Source organism: Chenopodium album, chromosome 11 (genome assembly GCF_948465745.1).
Source record: "Chenopodium album chromosome 11, dcCheAlbu1.1, whole genome shotgun sequence".
In the NCBI taxonomy this organism is placed as follows: domain Eukaryota; kingdom Viridiplantae; phylum Streptophyta; class Magnoliopsida; order Caryophyllales; family Amaranthaceae; genus Chenopodium; species Chenopodium album.
Genome location: NC_137844.1, coordinates 55,521,018 through 55,541,352, shown reverse-complemented (window position 1 = coordinate 55,541,352; position 20,335 = coordinate 55,521,018). Strand labels below are relative to the sequence as shown.

Here is a 20,335-nt window from a genome sequence, read left to right as displayed (position 1 = left end):
AGTTTGAATAAGAGTATTTCGTCAACATATAAGAGTATAAAATGATATCAAATTTATTAAATAAAATCATAAATTAAGTTAATAATCAATGGGATTGATTGTGTAAATCCTTTGGTGTTTGATTGCCTTTTTTTTTTTTTTCCTTCTCTCAATTCAAATTTAAATGAAGAGGGATGTTGTGGTCTTTTTAGGTGGATACCACACCATAGTCTCTCTACTTTATTTATACTAGCTTTCATATGCACACGATGCATGTGTCAAACAATTATAAAAATATTTATATCATATGTTTAAAAAAAACAACTTAAACAACGGGAACAAAGTTGACACCAAGGTGATGACGATTGCCATGGTCGATGATGGGGATAGTTGATGGTTTACATTTTCTGATGACATGAAAATGTTTTTTCAAAGCATGAGGAACATTTATAAATAAAAAATTAAATATAGAATTAAAAAATAAAATAAATTGATTAATGGAGAGAATAATTTTATCGTAATCAGGGAATTTGTGATTTGATTGAAATAAGAGATTGATTTCTTAAAATCACTAATTGAAGGAATTAATAAAATTATTTAATTTAAGAAACTATTTGATGTAATAGAAGATGATGATTAGATCATGGCATTTATTAGATCAATTAAAGACATTTAATTAAAATTTGATGTGATTGCTTTTTAATGGAATCAATTAAATACAATTAAATAATAGTCTCTCCGTCCTACTTCTAACATTTATTCCTCACATAATAGAAAAAAATAGAAATCTAATTAAGGAACAGAGGGAGCATAAAACTACTATTTTTTAACCTTATTTAACCATAAGTCAACCGAGATACCAAGGTCTTTTTAGGGGAATACCACAACCTCCTCCTTGACTTATATAATAGAGATAATAGAGAGTTCTGATTTCATCTTAATAAAAAATAATTATAACAAGATCGCTAATAACCGTAATATAATTACAATAACAAAATAAATCGATGTAATATTGCTAGCCTTAATTTAATTTCTAGAAGCTAAAATAAAAATAAAATCTACACCTCTAATCCTCTCCTTGTTGAGCAAAACGCGGGAACAAATATCTTCTTTGCTGTCTTTATAACAAAATTCCTTGCCGCGTTACTTGTGCTCCAAGATTGTAACAAATCTCTATAAATACAATCTCCCCTTTAATCGCCAGAACATACCACTCCGCTTTCTCTTCCTTCCTACCCCAATCTGAAAACCCTAACCCTAATTTCTCTCTTCTCTCCTCAAATTTCATTGCGATATATTCAATTTCATTGTAAAAATCCATCAAACATATTCGTCTATCTTCTGATTCTCCGGTGGATTGCTTTGAATCGCAATTTTGAACCCTTTAATAAGAGAATTCCTCGTTGTATGAAGTTTGAAGTACGATCGGCGGCAATCAATTGATCGATTTTGACATCGGAGTTCCTAATTGATCGATCACCAGTCGGTAGAGCGTTATTGGATCGAAATTTTCGATTTTCATATTATCGAAGAGAAGGCGTTCGAGAATTCTGCATCGTTGTACTAGAAGAGGAAATCGAGGCGATATAGAGATAAAAATTCATTGTACTTTTGTTATTTTTTGTTGAAAGCATTGAAACCCTTAATAAATTGTTATCTAGGGTTTTATTGCGTTCGAAATATAATTTTGTTTGATTGATCGATTTGTTTGTGATTGAAAGAAAAAAAAAATTGCGAAAAATTATGGCTGTGTATTATAAGTTCAAAAGTGCAAAAGATTATTTTTCGATTCCTGTTGTTGGTCCTTTCATATCGATTGCCAATTTAAAAGTATCGATTTTTGAATCGAAGAATATGAGAAAGGGTACTGATTACGATCTCATCATTACCAATGCACAAACCAATGAAGGTTGGTCAATCAATTTTGATTGTTTCCAGCAACTTTATTTATTAGTTGTTTTCAATTTCATACTCTAAATATTTTGCAAATCTGTAATTGGTAAATATTGGTATATGATGTTATTTCATTGGCGCGATCTAATGTTGGAGTTAGCTATGTGTATTGCTTAAACTCAAACTCGTAGTGTTGATTAGAGCTACTGGTTACGCTCAATTAGGCTTTTCGCTTTTCGTATTGCTTAAACTAAGTGTTGATTATAGATGATAGCTATTGATTTCGCGCGCAATTAGGCTTTTCGTAGTTGAATGGTTGATTTTGATAAGCATACTGAGAATTGTTAACTAAATAAGTATAGGTCAATGCAATTAGTTTATCTTTATGTTTAGTTTTTTTTGTTTGTATATTTCACTTATAGTAATAGAGTTGACTGGGTTGGAATTAGATATCCTGGTTTGGTTTTAGTCTCCACTGACGTTGCCTGACGTGGTTAGTTTTAGAGGAAGGATGGGCACATCGCGGTGTGTTGGTGCGTTTTGTACGATAACCTTTGATGAGAATCCCAATTTGCTCTTCATTTTCAGATGGGTTTAGCGTCCCTTCAAGAGAGTTTGAGCTTGGGGTCATTATGACATACTAAGTTAACATTTAGATTTCCCAGAAATAACACCTGCCAACATTTGTCAATTGTAGATAGACAATTATTTTAGTTACTGAATGTTGTATTTGCTCTTTTTCATGGTTTGTTTGTATGTGTTATGATTTCAGAATATCTTGATGAAGAAATGTTGATTCCAAGAAATACCTCTGTTCTTGTACGCCGAGTACCTGGACTGCCTCGTATGCCCATTGTTATACAAAAAAACAAGTAATGTTCTAACCTTTCCCCTTTTGACCTTGAATTATGTTTTGCTGCAACAGTAGATGTTTTATTTTATAAACCATTGTGTTGGTGTGTTTTGAGCAAATTTTGTTATGCATTTATAATGTAATTCAAGGTTCTTGAGTATATATGCTGAACAGAATTGTAAATTGTATCATATGAAGAATTATGAATTAAAATGTGACCTGATCTAGAATCTTTTATTTTTCTGTAGTGCAAAGGTGGAAAATCAGACTGGGGATGATCAAAGTGCGAAAAGCAGCATTACAACTGCTGATTCTTCAGGCATTTTAGCTGTATGTATCCATTAGTTCATTACTTAAATGGTTCTGTGTCACAATACCTCGTATATGACCGATGACATAAATGATTTTCTTTTTTCCTCAGTTTGAAGATTCTGAAATGGATGATGAATTTGGAAGTAATCCATTTGCAATGACCACTGAGATGATACCAGGACAATCTAGGCTGTCCAGCAGTTCAGTGCAGGATTCAGTTTGTGTAAGCAAAGCTGATGAGGACAACAAAATCAAGGCTTTAGTTGAAAATTCTGGTTTAGACTGGCAACTGTAAGACATTTTACATTTCTATTAGCACTTAGGATATTGTATCTGTTAATGAATCAACTTTTTCATGTACTAATTGAAACGTCCTGCAAAAAATGCAGTCATCATACTGATGATTTTGGCTCAAGGAGGGGTTCTGGAAGAGGTGAACAGAGTACCCGAGGATTTGGTATGTATGTCTATAAATTGTAATTTCCTTATATGATTAGCTTATTGTTTTATTGGAAATGTCCTTTTGTTGATGAACCATTTGTTAAATAATAATCTAAAGGGAATTCTTGATCCCATCAATTCCTGTCAATGAGTCAAGTAGTTGGGTTATGGAAATGATTCTTATTGCTAATTATGTATCCTTTTTTATTAGTTCGCGGTGGTTTGGCCTTGAAAACACCTCCACAAGGCTATGTTTGTCATAGGTGCAAAGTTCCTGGTGAGTTTTTAAATCTTGACCATTCATGCTTATTATGTTAAGAGTTGTATTTAACATAGTTAACATTGCTGATTGTTTGTAAAAACCTCCATAACTTAGGCCATTATATTCAGCACTGCCCAACAAATGGTGACCCAAATTATGACATTAAGAAAGCGAGACCTGCTACTGGTATCCCAAAGTCAATGCTGATACCTACACCAGATGGCTCTTTTGTATTGCCGAGTGGCACTGCTGCTGTTTTGAAGCCAAATGAGTAAGTTAACTTTCTTAAGTAGCAAATTTCTCTTTTCAAAGCTGGATTCTCGAACTAACATGGCACTTTTACTCTGCAGGGCTGCCTTTGATAAAGAAATGGAAGGGCTATCTTCTTCTTGTTCTTTTAGAGATCTTCCACCTGAACTCCATTGTCCATTGTGCAAAGAAGTGATGAATGATGCTGTCTTATCCAGCAAGTGTTGTTTTGGAAGCTTCTGTGATAAATGTAAGATCGATATGTCAACTTGTGGTGATTGCTCATCTTTTAGACGTTATGTTTATCTAATGGCTGTGGATATCTTTGAAGAACCCCCCCCCCCCCCCCCCCCCCCCCAAAATTGCAATAGGTATTAGTATTGCTTTATTAATGAGGCAATCCGTTGTTTAAGCTGAATGATGAAAAGTGCATTATGATCTTCTTGTATATATGTTCAAAGATGTAACAATTTGTTGATTGATTTTGAATCCCCTAGAAAAATGTTTTATGGGTGACATTTGATCTCCTTTAGTATAGATGAATTATTGAGTTAATACTAATATACTATTCTTATAAATAGAGAGTTATGTGGTCTTTGAATTGTGATAAACTGTTGCAATTAACTTCTATGTTTCTTTAATCTCATCTTGTCATCAATGTTGATCAGGTATCAGGGATTATATCATTTCAAAATCAATGTGTGTCTGTGGGATAAGAGATATGCTTACAGATGATCTTGTGCCAAATAAGACATTACGGAATACGATTAATCGTATCTTAGAGTCTTCTGGTAATAGCAGTGTGGATAATCCAGGAAGCTCTGCTCAATTTCCAGGTAGTTATTTAGTCTTGGTTTTCCTCTGTTATGATTGTTATTTTTTATTTTGTTTTCCATTATTTAGTATTGTATGTTGTGTATTCAGATAAGGAGTCTGCACATCATCCTCAAACTAGAATTTCATCACCTACTCAATCTGCTGTGTCAAATGGGGCCCCAAATGCTAAAGAAATTTCAAATTTAAAGGAGAATATGGATGATGGTGGTAAGCCTAGTGATGCTCCACAAGTTCTGGTACAACCACAGACTTCAGGGGAAGATAAGATCACTGAAGTTCCAGATGTATCTGAAGCTACACATGAATATGTTGCTGTGAAGGAACCTGCATCACAGGATAGTGCTTTACCTGTTACGGAAGAAGGTCAGCCGATGGTGGCTGTTAATGAAGCAGGTAATTTCTGCGACAGGTGGTTGACATGATTTAAAATTTGTTTAAGTTGCCTGATCTGGAATAGTTTTCTCAGCTTGACTTGTGCCTTCTTGCACCCCTTTTTGTTTGTTCGCTTGTTGCTCTTATTTCTAATCAATTTCCTAGATGTTGCCTGCTATCCTAATCAGTTTCCTTTTTTTTTTTCTTTCAGGGAAGAAAAAGAAAAGGGGGAAGGTGTCTTCATCTGTAAATGGTAAATTTATTTTAATCTTTTTTTTTTTTTCCCCTTGCTAAAACTCCTCGAGATGTTGTTGTGAGTTTTTTCTTTATTAATATGTGTGTATTTCTTGTTTAAGCTTCTAACATTAGGTATGAAATTGGTAATTTGCAGTTGCAGGCATGCAATGGATGAGTATGCCTGGCATGGACGAAAACATGTGCATTTCTGCATTTAATCCTTACCAGAGAGGGATGCAACCTGCTGTTAATGGATTTATGGGTCCTTATGGTGGTAACATGCCTTATAACATGGGGTACGGTCCAGGATCTATGGATATGTTTTTCGGCAATTTTATTTCTCCAGATTCTTTTGGAGCACAAGGGTTCATGATGCCCCAAATGCTTCCCCCGCAAAGGTATGTGTTGCTGAGTTGCAACATATTTTTATTTTCTGAATATGTTCATTTTTTATTTGTTTGTGTTTCCTTTTCTGCTCAATGCATATACTTCGTAGTATTTTCCACAGTATGCATGCAGACGAGTGGGTAAATTTTGTACTTGCATATTTTACCTTTCCAGCACTGCTATGCAGCCTCAAGCTCCCCCTCCTCTTCCTTAAATACTACGCCTAAAAATATGATCATGTTTTAAATGTTCTGTAGTAAGCGAACTGTGATTGAATCATGGTGAGACTTGTGAATTGGTTGTATTATGCTATTGCCCTTAATGATGGGTTAATGTGTGAAAGTTATAAGAAGTTTGCATTTGGCCAATGGTTCACTGTTGTTATAGTTTGAAATTATTTGTAGTTGTATCTTATTTGTATTAAGTTAGTTGTCAATGTGTTGCTTTGATCTAATCCGAACTGAACTTGTGTTGCAGCAGGGACCTTCCTAAAGATCGTGATTGTCACAAAGAAGCAAGAAGCAATGACAATGTCCTGCCTGAGAAGTCCAAACTTGTATGTTATTTTGTTGTCCAATTCTCTGTTCTCTATGGCTTTGATCTTTTGTACGGAGTATATAGGAGTTGCATGCTGACAAAGGGAAATTTTCAGTTTCATTTATCTCCTTTTCCCGTAATATTTTGGAGAGTTTCAGAGGAATACCAAATGTGTTTGTTTTGTTTTATTTTTTTTTCTTTTTTTTTTTGGTTACACTTGTATTTTTTTTGTTATTACTTTTGTCTCTCTCAATCCATACATTTTCTCATACTCTGTCCTTAGTCCTTGTCCAATTTTTATTTCTTTTCTCCGTATAACACCTACGTGATGGTTTTAGGGATGGATAAACAGAATATATATTACTTGAGGCTTTTTTTTTTTTTTTTTTTTTTTAAAAAAAAAAAAAATTTATTGTATTCGTAAATTTTGGTTGTGTACTTGAGTTGAGCCATAGGCCCACATTTCTTATTGTCAAATCCTCTAAACATGAGTTAATGTTACACCATTACTCCCTCCGTGTTTTAATAAGTATTAGGGCCTGCTCTCATTAAATTAATTTCATTTCAGTTCATGTCTAAAGATATTGCTAATGAGATAAAGCCAAATTTCATACTTTTAAGCTTATATTACAACAACGACAATAATAATAATAATCATATAATAATAATAATAATGACTATTATACGGTTATACCATATTTCATTATTTGACGAGATAGGAGTAAAAATAGGATCAAGTTAGTTTTTAAATAAGACCGGTCCAACTCTTTGTTTTTTTTTTTTTTTTTATTATTATTATTATTATTTTATTTTTTTCATTTTGAGAATTTTTTAAAAAGTATTTTGTGTTCTTATGTCATTTTAATATTTTATTTTTTTAATTATATAGTATATGTTTTTAAAATGTTTTGGGATTCCATGTATTTAATATATTTTTTATAAATATTTTAATTATATAGTATATTTTTCTTAAATATTTTAATATGTATATTTGTATATACACATATATAATAATAAATAATCAAAGATCATTAATCTGTAGTTAAAAATTACTAATTAATAAGTTCAGTTCACTTCAGCTCATTTCAGTCAATGAGAACAGGCCCTTACACTTATCAAATGCGGCCGTATTTTAGAGTTTATGGTTTAAGTTTATCGAAGATGCATCAGTTGATTTTCAAATTTTGTAACACAACTATTATACAAATAAAAAGTGGTTAATGGTAACCAACGTTGAATTAACATGAATACTAATGGTATAGTTTAAATGATTATTTACTAAATTGGTACTTTGTATTAGGTTAAGAATTTGTGACAAAATCTCATGCTTCGTATTAGTGTTACTGTTTGATTAATGCTTAATATTTTTTTATTAACTTCTATCAAAAATTGAATTTCATGCACTATCCAATTTTTTTTTTTTTTTTTTTAAAAGAAAACATTAAATATTTTTGTCTATCCTTTGATCACTATGCTTAAGTGTTTTTATAACGTATGATTGTTAATTGACAAAGATCTGCGGACTTCGTGCAGAAGCCAGCATCAGCTCATATGTCTTCAAGGGAAGAACACCACGATCATCATCATAATCGCAACCATGACCATAAGAGAGAGATCAAGAGAGTCTCTATTGACCATGATCATTACCATTGCAGCCACCAGCAGATCTCCCAGAGTCACCAGTCTTTTGATCATGCAAGCCGTGGCTCGTATCATACTCGGCCATCTTTAAAAAGAAAATCTGATCATTATGAGATGGATCATCATCACAATCACCATTATGGCCGCTCCAAGTCGTCATCCTTAAGGCAGTGACCGTCCAAAGTGTCCCCTCTGCAAGAAGCGAAACCAGAAGGCAGGAGGCAGGAGAGTGTAGATACTTAGGTGCCTTGAGCAAAGTTGTATTGAGATGAGAAATGTAATATGTTCGCATAGTAACTTCTCACAGATGTGAAATGTAATTGATTTTTCAAGTAAAATAAAAAGTGGTTTAGTTACCTTTCACATTTGCTATCAATCTTTTCATATTAATGTTTTGGGATAAATCCTGGTCATTGAGAATGCCTATGTAACCTTAAGTCTTACTCGTAGACTCTTAGATCCTACTCTGTAATTTTAACTCCGCATTTCTCAAATTCGAAAAAAATAAAAATAAATAAAGATATTAAATATTAAAATTTTGCATCAGTAAAATCTTAAATATATTTGTTTTTGAGTTTTTTTTAGTCCTTAATTCCTTATTAATATCTAAGCTTGTACTGAGTAATCTCTTATTGTATATTTGTACATATCTAGTTAGTTCTTTAACATAGATAACTTTCAATTTCGTGCTACAAAAAACCTTCTCACATAGTCACATTGAATATAAGTGAGTAATGAGTAAGTTTGTGGGGATTATATAGTTTTTTCTATTTGTTATATCCCTCCATCTTTAAATAAATGAAATGTTTTGACTTTTACGGAGTTTTAAGAAGAATAGTTAAATTTATTAAAATAAACTAGTGGAGTACAAGGAGAGAAGGAAAAAAAGGGATTTTATAGGAACCATTAGTTAGTAAAAAGTAGAGAAAATATTATTAAAAAATAAAAAAAGTTACTAAAAAAAGGAAATATTTTATTATTTAAATACGATCGTTAAAGGAAAATGTTTAAATTATTTAAACACGGAAGGAATATGAAAGAAAGTGACGATGAGGAAACAATTTCTTGAACCCAAGAGATGACAAGAAAAAAGGAAGAAAGGAGAAAGAAGAGAGGGTGTTACTTTTCACTTTTCAGCACTACAAACAAAAATCTATAATCATCGACGGAGCTTCGGACTCACAGCTTACATCTTATTAACCTCATTTCGGTAAAGAGAGAATTTTGAGCTCAACGACTCTCTTTGGTTCATATATGTCGAGCTTAATTGGATCTGCATGAGATTCTGAGTACATTCCCATTATCTGGAGAGCCTGAGGGGTCAAGGTAGGGATGGCTTGGATCTAAGAAGCTGAGGGCGCTGGCATGCAGCCACATATAATCTCATGAAATGATAGGGATAAGCTGCAGCAGGGACAGAAAACTCTTGGAACTCCAAAGAGGGAAATCTAGATTCTTACTACACCCTTTAACTATCAAAGGTTTTAAGACCAAACTTCGAGCATTATTATTTAGATAAGCAGAATAGCAAGCACATCAGTTACAATCATACTCTGATTTATGACAGTCTTACAGCCATAAGAAATGCAAATCTATGGTGAAAAGAAAAGTAAAAAAAAGGGAAATCTAATACATAGCAATATAGTGCCCTAAATTCTGGAGATTGCATCTGGTAATGAGGAGAATGAGTATTGATTTGAACTTGTATATCCAATCTGCAACCTGCAGAATGCAAATTTCTATAATTAATGAAAGAATCAATCGATCAAAGCCTTAATCCCATACGTTGGGTCGGCTACATGAACCAAACTGACATCAAAGATCAAAGTTGGATAATTGAACAAAGAATTAGAACATCTAATGTTTAAACAAAACCACTAAGTATAGAACAGAGGACAATTGGATTTGGCAAAGTGATTTTTAATGCAATTTGCTTTCAGCTCTCCAAGACAAATTTCTAAGAGACTAAGTACTCTTATTGTCACAACAGATGAATTTATTAACAACGGGTCCAAAAAAATAATGTACGAACGCCAAATTTGAAGGCTATAATACACAAAAATCAGAGCAATTTAGGACAATAGCACCCGGTGTCAAAAATTCACGGAATACTATGGGATACATCCCAGGGTCCTATAATGTTGTTTAGATCTATATATGACCATTAGTCGGCTACATAAAGGCACTGTGAAAATTTATAGCCAGTACAAGAGGCATGTACAAAAACAGGTAAATTGGATGGTTCCAATCACCTAATTGGACTCCCAAAGGGTATTGGAGTCTATAGGAAGCATCTCGACAATTTTTTTTTTCCAGGTCAAAAAAAGCCCAAAATTGAAGGCAATTCATGCTTTTAGGGCAATTTTGGAGTTTTTGGGACCCGGTGTCGAAAAATCTCGAAATACTAGGGGATACATCCTGGGTTCATATAATGTCGTTTGGAACCATATATAATCATTATATGTTGTCATAAATGTACGTGGAAGCCTTAAAATAACGAAATTGACGCAAGTTATAAATGGGTAAATTGACAGTTTAAAGGCATATTGGATGGTTTCACCCACCTAAATGGACTCCCGGGGGTGTATTAGGGTCCATGGGAAACATCTCGGCAATTTTTTTCCGAGTCCAAAAAATTGAAAAATTGTTAATAAAGTCATAAGTCGCTACTCATAAGTCGTAACAACCTATGTGATATTGTGACAGAGAACCCTTTATAGATCAGTCACAATATCACATAGATTGTTACAACTTACGAGTAGCACGTAAAACATGTACCAGACATTGAAGCCAGGTATGAGCCACGATCAATGCGATGTTGCTGGATAATAATGCAACGGCTAAACAATATTGGTCTTCTACCAGAAAAATGGAAGCATGAGAGTTTAGCGTTGGCTAAGAGAGAAATACATCCAAAAGCAAGATCAACTATCCCATAACCTAACTGCCACCATTAAACCTGAATTGTAATAACTGAAAATTTTAACGATACACAGCAATTGAAGGTCAAAGCCTAGTTGACAGTTAAATCCACACCTTAATTAGATGTTAAACATTGCACCTAACAAAAGCAGCATATTTTGTACTCATACTAGCATGTGATAGAATGGCCAAAAATATATAAGCTACAAGCTACAACTGTTGTAAGCTAGCCTATTGCAGCAGTAACAAAATTCCTGAAGTAATCCTTTTCTGCAATAAGTGTAGCAGATTTAACAATATACTGAGTGGGTGAGTATATTGCCATGAAGTACAAGCAGTTAATGGAAGGATAAAAGGTAGGGCTACACAAGCCTTTGCAACTGGGCAGGAGAAGAATAGAAAAGGGCAATGTAATATGGAGGACAGACGCTTAGATGGAGTTTCTTTGTAGCTCAATACCACACCATAGCACTGCTACAGTGCCACTAATGAGGCATCTGCCTCTGGCAAGGTTAAGGGGTTAAATTTTATGCCGCCACATACATGTTCAAAAAGATAGGTTTAGAGTGATCAGCTGAAAAGAAGCTGTTCTCATCAGAGCTCTGATCCCAAAAAAAAAGGCAATGGACTGGCATACTTCTCCCTTAAAAAAAGAAAAAAAAACACAAAAAGTAGAAGACAACTTGCACTGGCATTGATTAGTCTATTGCCATTCAAAGTTGACATATTGTGACATGAAGCAATACGCTAAACAAATTTTGACCAGCTTAATCCTAAATTAGAAAGATAGCAATTACAAATAATAGTGTACATGCACAATTCAAGTTAGTGTATCATCAAATAGGGCTCAAAAAAAGGCCATAAACATATGTATTTAGTTTAATTTGATACTTTTAAATTTCACAGGACTAAGAATACTGTATTGCTTATGCCTATCAAGAATTTTTTTAAATAAGGTGCACATTCTGAGCACCACTAGCTTCAGTCAGTTTGTTTGGAAAGATTTTTCTAAAATCACAAATCATACAGGTTTAAGACTTCACGTTTCTCTTTCATCCCTAATCTATTACCTTCCGAAGTGAGTCTCCTCCTTTATAATTTGGAACGTCTCATTTGATTGTCCTACTGACCTACTTATTCATGTTTCCCTACGCAATCAATGCATTAATTCGCAAAACCTTATCCTTACTGGTTATTTTTCATGTTTTTCTGGGTTCATAACTTCATATATACACCAAGAAACTACAAAAACCATCTCTTATTGCCATCTGGATTTTGTGAAAGTTTATACCTTCCAAACAGCAGCACTCCTAAGTGAACTTAAACAGTTTCTAGGTTAGTACATCACCAGCTAAGAAAGTAAACAGGGAATTAGCAAGTAACTATAATGCCCTGAAATGAAATCACTCACACCAACAAAAGATAAAAGCAATAACATAAAACACAATCCCAACATAATGATTACAGCTCACAACAATACAATAGCTCACATCAATTCAATGTGCTCAAATCCAACATTGACATGCGCCTCCATGAAAGGTTAAGGCAACTAATACTGGGCATTACTTCCCAACAGGTTGACCTGAGCCCAAAAATTACATTTTTTAGGTTTGACAAACATCCCAAACTGGCAACTGCAATAACCATCTCTTTTTTCAACAATACCATTCAGATTTTGGAAAGTTAAGTCCTTCCTCCAGCAGTAGTAACAAGTGAACTTAACCAATTGCTAGATACGTACATCACCAACTGAGAATGTATACAGGCCAATAACAAGCAACTATAATACTCTGAGATGAAATCACTCAAGCTAACATAAGATCAACAAAGCAATAACTTAAAAGTATAAAACACAATCCCAGCATAATCATCATCTAACCAACACTTAATAATGAAAGTTCACAAACAATATATAAGCTCCAAGATAGAAATATACCCAACAAAACTCAAACAGAAGAGTCTGCAGCTGCTATCATCCCAGCCTTCCTCGCATAGGCGAAAATGCCACCGGCTTCGATAACAGGGCCAGCATCCCCAATAGACTTCAAAGTATACTCCTTTCCAGTAGTATGATTAATCAACTTGCTCTCACCAAGCTCAATAGTTGCAACATCCCCAGTAGAAAACTCCTCACAAATCCTAACCTCTGATTCCAAAGGATAAATCTCCCCAGTTGACACAGAGTTCCTAAAGAAGATCCTAGCATATGACTCAGCCACCACAGCTTTAGCTCCAGCAGCACCCAAAGCAACTGGGGCATGTTCCCTTGATGACCCACATCCAAAATTGGCACCAGCAATGATAATAGAGTACTTTGTCTTGATTTCATTATCATCAACAAAACGAACTGGGTATGAACTGGGTAATCCAATTAAGGCATATGACCCAAGTTTTTGGTATTCTTCAGGGTTTGAAGGGACCAAAGTGAGGTACTCAGCAGGGATGATTTGGTCAGTGTCGATGTTATCGCCGACGACGTAGCACAGACCGTGGAATGCGGTGGAGGGTACGAAAGAAGAGGAGGAATCGGTGGCTTTCAGCGGTGATAGAGACGACGGAGAGCGGGTGGATTGAGTGTTGGTGGTGAGGAATTGAGTGCGGCATTTCGTTGAATAGGTGGTGGGCAATTTCAGAAATGAAGGGTTTTGAGGAGAAAACGAGGGTTTTGAGGGGGAATTGAAGGTGGGGTTTGAGGAAGTGAAGGTGCGGAAGGTTGTCGGAGCGGCTTTCGCCATGGTGGTTTCGACGGAGATACAAGAAGTATGAGGGAAGACAAATGCAGCTGAAAGGGGCGGCTGATGCTCAGTTGGACTAGTAAATGGGGGAAAATGGAAATTTTTGTGTGGACTAATTATAAATTTCCTTCATTATCCCCAAGGAGGCAAGGACCCCAACTCCATTAGAATTTATTATATATACCCTAGTATACGGTACACCCGGGCCATTTGCTAAAATCGACAAATAAACAAATAATATTTATACTCATTTGTTGATTGAATGATTAAATGACCCTAGTATACGGTATACCCGGGTGTTCATAATATGCTTTCCAACTCCGTTTATCAACGAAATAAGCCATGTTCTTTTGAGCTTTAACCTTATCTGAATGTGTTATTGTTGAACTTATTAACTCTTATCTGATAAATTACGAGTATGTGAATTACTTTTTTCGTTTCTTTTTACTCCGTGATTGATACATGTTTACTTCAGACAGTATTATTTATAAACTTTATTTTGACTATTTTTTGTAATTTTTTTAATCATAGTATGTGAAATATTATTAAATTCGTTTTAATGTTATTCAAAATATCAACAATTTATAATTTTAGCTTGTATACAAGTATGAAGTATAAGATATTAGTAATTACTTCCTTCGCTTATCAAATACGGTCGTGTTTACAAAGTTACAAGTTAGTGAAGTTACTACTAAATATAGTATGGATCAAATTTGAAGGCGAGCTGAAAAAAAGATGAGACAAATACTAGTATTTAGAAACGGCGGCAATATATACGGAGTACTTGTTTAGTTACAGTAATAGAGTTGAGAGGGTTATTCGCTTTGATTTCATCCATATGATATCACAAAATTGATAATGACATCAAGCACCATAGTGTCCTTTCAAATGGAAAGAAAGGTGGGGACAAATAACGAAAGCTTAGATATTGTATTGAATTGAATTTTTGATAATAACGCAAAATCTTTTAATTCTAGAGTAACTGAAACTAATTAAGCACTATATAGGCTATGAATTTCCTTCCAAAAAAAAAAAATAGGCTATGAATTTAAACATGATTTTACGCTACTATTCACAAATGCGAAAGGAAAAAAAAATCAATTAAAGAGCTAGAATTGAAGAACAATACTAAATGCAATTCATCATATTCCCAATTCAATGGTTGATTTTCCCATATTAATCTTGTGTAACTCAACCATCAATTTTCACCAGCAACTCAAAATGGAAATATACACACTTTGTACACACGAATCGATCATTCCTTAATCCTTATGAATCAGTGGCGTATCCAGGAATTTTGAACCGTGGGTTCGAAATCTAAAAAAAAAACCGATGATAATATATTAGTTAAATATTCAATACATAAGTTCAAATTTTGCGACTCAATATCCGCATCATCAATAGGAGACAAAATTTCTTCTTCTATCGGAGGATTCCTTGAACTAGGTGAAGAACTAGTAGTGGACTTTTGCAAATCCTCGGCACGTTTCCAAAAAGACTTTTTTTTTTTTTTTTTTTGAAAACAACCAAAAAGACTCTAAACTCATGCTAAGTTGGTAACAAAAGCTCTACAATCTATAATAATACACAAAATAAACAATATAATAATTGTTATTTTCAATTTTAAAGTCTATACTAGTTACAACATTACTACTTTTATAAATCTACTACTTTTAAAGTATAATTCTATTACAAAAAATTATACTTCACATGAAACAAAAAGTCCCCAATAAACATTTTTTTTAATGTTATTTTGTGTGAAATCTGGAAAAAAAAATTAAAAAAAAAATAAAAAAAAAACTAAAAATGGGGATAGTAAGAATCGAACCTAGGACTTATAAGCATCTCACTGCTCTAACTTTCAGCTCTAACCAATGCGCCAAACTTACTCAAGAGACTATTTACCTCACAAAAACTCTTTTAACCCTGTTTTTTTTTTTTTGTTTTTTTTTTTAGAAAAAAAAATTAAAACTTATAATTTTTTTACAAAAAATCTGTGGGTTCAATGAACCCCCTTGAACCCCCCCTAAATCCGCCCATGTTATGAATACGAGCCAATAAAAGACTTGAGATGAAATCTCGTCCACCAACTTCAACTAGCAGAAGTTGAACCAACATCCGCATCAGCAACAGCCTTTAACTGATAAACTATCCCAGTAGTTTGATTCACCAAAACCCTCTCTTCAACATCAATAGTAGCAACATCCCCTGTTTTAAACACATCACAAATCCTAACCTGAGATTCCAAAGCAAAAATCATCCCACTCGAATTCGAGTTCTTAAGAAAAACCCCATCATATGATTCAGCCACAACAGCTCTTGTTCCTGCAGCACTCAAAGCATCAACATCAGCATGTTCTCTTCCACACCCAAAATTATTCCCTGCAATAATAATCGAGTACTTTGACTTAATCCCATCATCCTCAACAAATCGAAGAGGGTAATGATTCAAGCTGGAATATAATTGTGTAGGAATGATTTGATTAGTACCAACATCATCCCGAACTACGTAGCAAAGACCGTAAAAATATGTGGAGGATGAATTATTTGAGGTGGTGGTAAAGGAAGCAGATAAGGAAGTTGCGGTGAGTGGTGGTAGTTTTATTGAAGAGGAGGCGAAAGCGGTGGCGGGAAGCTTGAGAAATGAAGGGGGTTGTGAAGGGATAGAGGGTTTAAGGGGTGAAAGGAAGGTGAGGGTGGTGGAGGAGATAATGTGGGATGTATTAGCCATTGTTTTTTTTTTTGGAGTGTAAGAATTGAATGAGTATTGCAATATTATGAGTTTAGACGTGGAATATATGGTGCATATCTTCAAGAATTGAAGCACGTGTTAGACGCGTGAAATTTAGAGTTGATGTGATGTTTGTCCTTTATAATGCATTATGCATGTAAAATATCAGTGTATATATATAATATATGTGATGTCAATAGAATGTCTAATTAAGCTAGTTGACAAAAGAATATAATGGATTATTTATAATTATTTGGTGTAGATTTTATTATAGTATATTGTTATTGTTGATTTAATTGGTAATAATTTGGAGTAGTTTGATATAGGAACAATTCTCTTTTATATAAGGAAGTGGTCAATATATTCAGTTGTAAATTTTTCCTTAATTGTAAGACACAGTCACTCATCAATATTATGATTTAGGGCCTGTTCACATTTACTTAATTTCAGTTTAGTTCAGTTCAGCTCTAATCAGTTCAGTTCAGTTCAGTTCAGTTCAGCTCTTAATTTCCCTCTCACATAAAATATTCATTTCAGCTCAATTCAGTTCAGTTCAGTTCAGTTCAATTCAGTTCAGCTTCAATCAGTTTAGTTCAGTTCAGTTCAGCTCAGTTCAGTAAATATGAACAGGCCCTAAGTCATTTAGGCATAATAACTCATTTCCTTAATACTAGTATTAAATTATCTAAAAAAAGTAAGAAAATAAAGAGAATATACATGTATATGATTTAAGATTTATATAAATAAAGAGAATAAAGAGAAAATAACACGCTATTTATATAAATTGTTTATTTGGGATGCACAAACAATATACTACATATGATGTACTTCGTATATGATTCAAGATTCTATACTTTATTATTTTGGTTCAACCAAAGGTATAGAAGATTGTGCATTACTAATGTAGAATATCCAATCTTTTTAAAAGAAATGTGTATTCCGATTAGTCATTTCAATGTAATCTATAAAACTGGTTATGTTAAAAAAGATGGAGAATATTGTGATAAAAACAAGTAAAAAACAAAGACAAAGATTTACAATAAGTTACAAATACTAGGAATGATAAAACAAGATAAAATAGAAAATCAAGGAAAATAAATCATACAAGGTATAAATTATAGCACACAATTGAAGTTTAAGATTTTAAACTAAACCCTGCATTTCTAATTGATTGTCTTGTTTGAGAAATTCCAATACTTATTGAATCTAATACTTTATGGATATATATGTATTTCAAACGTAGTCATATACTCATATACTCATATGTAAAGTCTTCTTAGATTCATCTCGATTCCAATGCTTATTGAATCTAACGTGCTAACCCAATGTCATTATTAGACTTTGGGTCAAGTTCAAGTCCATAACACAAAAACCCCCACGAGGGCCACAACACCCAACCCACCCCACCACTCTCCCTCATTTTGCGAAAACCCTACTCATCTCCGGGAGCTGAGCAGCAGCAGCAGCAGCAGCAGCAGGACCAGCACCAGTTCTGCAATCATGGACTCATGGAGTGAGTTTCTTTCTCTCTCTTCCATTTTCTTAATTTCGTGTCTTTCTTCTAAACTTCAATTTACATTTTGAAATTGCTTTATGATTATTCAAGGATTTTCTGTTCTTGATTATTGTATTTTTGATTCATTACAATATAAACTGACTCAATTCTTTGTATCTTCTGTGTTTAGCCAAAACCTTTGTTTGCTAGGGTACGTGTGACTTTGCTAAATGAAGGGCATTTCGTAATATATCTGATTTGTCATTGTAATTTTACACAATATATACTCGATGATTATTATTCAGATAATGGATTGAAATTTTGGATTTTGTTTCAAGCTGGATCAAGCTACATTGTTCGAACTCTGAAATGTTCTTGAGTCCCTTGCTCGAGCTCAAATGAGTAATTTGGTGAATTCAACTCTAAATGCTGAGGGAATGATTGAAGAATGGTGAGAATTCAATCATTTATTATGTGAAGTTCAATTAGTGTGTTTTATATGGATTGAGATATTGGAGTAAAAGTAACTGATTTTATTCTTGTAATTGTCAGGGATTTGTGGCTTACCGCATTCATGTGAGAAGAGGCGGTTAAAAGAGGCCGGCGCCAAAGGTCTTGTGAATGGTTCGCCAACATGCAAGGGTTTAACTCAGTTAAAGTTCCAGCACAGCAAGAGGTCAGTTGCGGACGAGCGTGCTGGTCACAAATTGGGTGGCCTTAGGATTCTCAATTCCTACAGGCTCAATGAGGTTTTTCACCTGATTACCTTTTGTAGCTTCATATGCTAAATATGGTTGATTTTTAATTATGTTTTTTTCCTTAGAAATTGGGCAAATGATGAGTAATCTTGAGTTCCTATAGTTGTAGCCAACACCACTTTGTGGTAGAAGGCTCACTATAGATGAGTTTGCTTTGAGCAAATGATGAATGCAGTCTTTTATTTTGTAGCTATAGCCTCCCCAATCCGCGGTTGTTGAGGCTTTGCTAACGTGTTTCAAGGCAATAGCCACCCCACTTTGCGGTTGTTGTGGCTTTGCTAATGCAGTCTCTAGTTTTATAGCTATAGCCACCCCGCTTTGCGGTAGTTGAGGCTTTGCTATAGACTTTGCTGCTGTTGTTAAATTGCTACTACTGTTGTCTTTCTCTTTGTTGTTGTTGTTGTTGTTGATGTTGCTGCTATTCTGCTTCTGCTGCTACTGCTCTGCTACTGCTGTTCATTATGCCTCTTCTTCCTATTCATTCCCTTCTCTTTATTTATGCTCTTTTCCTGAATCAATTGTTGGGATGTCTTATGTGGCATCTGGACAATTATTTGGGGGTAAAAGAGTTCTAAAATGTCTCAAGATCTGATGCCCATTTGATCATTTCCTTTACTATTTTTTTTAATGAACCTGAGGAAACTAACTGCTAAAAAGCAAGACTCTTTACGTCTGTCATTGTCCTGCAGAATTAAACTTTCAAGCATTATAAAGTACGGAGTAATCCTTATTGACACTGTTTACAACGCCATCAGAAACAACTCGAGAATCAAACTGGAATTACAATCCTGTCCACATGCATAGAGAGAGCCCTGTGACATATACATTGGCAGGCAAAAATACAGCAGTCTTCATGGCAGCGGTCAACCTCAAGAACAGGCCATCTTGCAGGACAACACGGAACAGAAACTAGACCAAATCTTGGCAGGGCAGGCAAAAATACAGCAGTCGTCATGGCAGCGGTCAACCTCAAGAATAGGCCATCTTGCAGGGCAACACGGAACAGAAACCAGACCAAATCCTTGTGCTGATACAATTAATTTCAGTTATTTGGCTTCTTTTTTTGGCATCAAATATTGGGTTCTTTTTTTTAGTCTGTATAGCTATTTAGTCTGTAATGAATTGCTCAAGGCTATCTTTCTTAAACAGGCAAAACAGTAGTCTAAGGCAGACAATGGTGTATTATCTTATGCTGGTTGAAATCATATATTGGAAATTTTCTAGTCCCTTTTTAGATCTTTTGCCTTCTGGAGCAAATGTGGTTCATCAGTTAAGTGATGTTTAAAAGGATTACTGTAGTTTAAATTTTAGCGAATGTGGTGGGGTTTTCTTAGAGCTTGAATAAAATGAGTCGATGAACAACCTTTGTTTTCATCCACCTTATTAGGATTGAAAGAATTTCATAAGCTCAATGAGAAAGTATACACAAAGACCTGTACATCCAACTGTAGGTCTTGCCATAATCCACGTTATTGCCATTACAATTTTAGAATTTAATCATCCTTGCTAAATTTCCTCTCACCCCGTCACCAAAAAAAAAAAAAAAAAAAAAAAAAACAACTCACCAACTGTCAAATTTGTGGTAAAAAAGCATACATGTATCCAAGTATTTGACAACTATAAATGTACAATCTATCTCTTCAATTTAAAAGGCACATTGTGCTGGGTAATAAAATCCGTAATATGTTCAGCAA

The 20,335-nt window shown here is 34.2% G+C and overlaps 2 protein-coding genes, 1 long non-coding RNA gene and 1 pseudogene across 4 annotated transcripts; 2 read left to right on the top strand and 2 right to left on the bottom strand.

Moving 5' to 3' along the window:
- Positions 1-1,159: 1,159 nt before the first annotated feature.
- LOC145569301 (E3 ubiquitin ligase PQT3-like) lies at positions 1,160-8,363 on the top strand. The gene is made up of 14 exons (XM_081628659.1): positions 1,160-1,888; positions 2,645-2,744; positions 2,974-3,055; positions 3,147-3,328; positions 3,427-3,494; positions 3,690-3,755; positions 3,855-4,011; positions 4,091-4,239; positions 4,658-4,825; positions 4,914-5,219; positions 5,410-5,451; positions 5,590-5,833; positions 6,300-6,378; positions 7,893-8,363. Exons 1-14 carry the CDS (start codon positions 1,723-1,725, stop codon positions 8,172-8,174), a joined length of 2,091 nt encoding a protein of 696 aa, XP_081484785.1. The 5' UTR covers positions 1,160-1,722; the 3' UTR covers positions 8,175-8,363.
- A 1,063-nt stretch (positions 8,364-9,426) lies between these two features.
- On the bottom strand, positions 9,427-13,797 carry LOC145567825 (3-isopropylmalate dehydratase small subunit 1-like). The gene is made up of 2 exons (XM_081627224.1): positions 12,859-13,797; positions 9,427-9,722 (listed from the first exon to the last, which is right to left on the bottom strand). The coding sequence occupies exon 1, from the start codon at positions 13,655-13,657 to the stop codon at positions 12,869-12,871; it is 789 nt and encodes a 262-aa protein (XP_081483350.1). The 5' UTR covers positions 13,658-13,797; the 3' UTR covers positions 9,427-9,722; positions 12,859-12,868.
- Positions 13,798-14,568: 771 nt separating this feature from the next.
- On the bottom strand, positions 14,569-16,555 carry LOC145569300 (3-isopropylmalate dehydratase small subunit 1 pseudogene; annotated as a pseudogene).
- A 1,213-nt stretch (positions 16,556-17,768) lies between these two features.
- On the top strand, positions 17,769-19,858 carry LOC145569297 (uncharacterized). 2 transcript variants are annotated; one of them, XR_014096086.1, is made up of 4 exons: positions 17,795-17,901; positions 18,074-18,334; positions 18,436-18,632; positions 19,331-19,858. It is a non-coding gene; the product is annotated as an uncharacterized LOC145569297 (long non-coding RNA). The 2 variants fall into 2 exon arrangements; XR_014096085.1 differs by having other exon boundaries at positions 17,769-18,334.
- Positions 19,859-20,335: the final 477 nt, after the last annotated feature.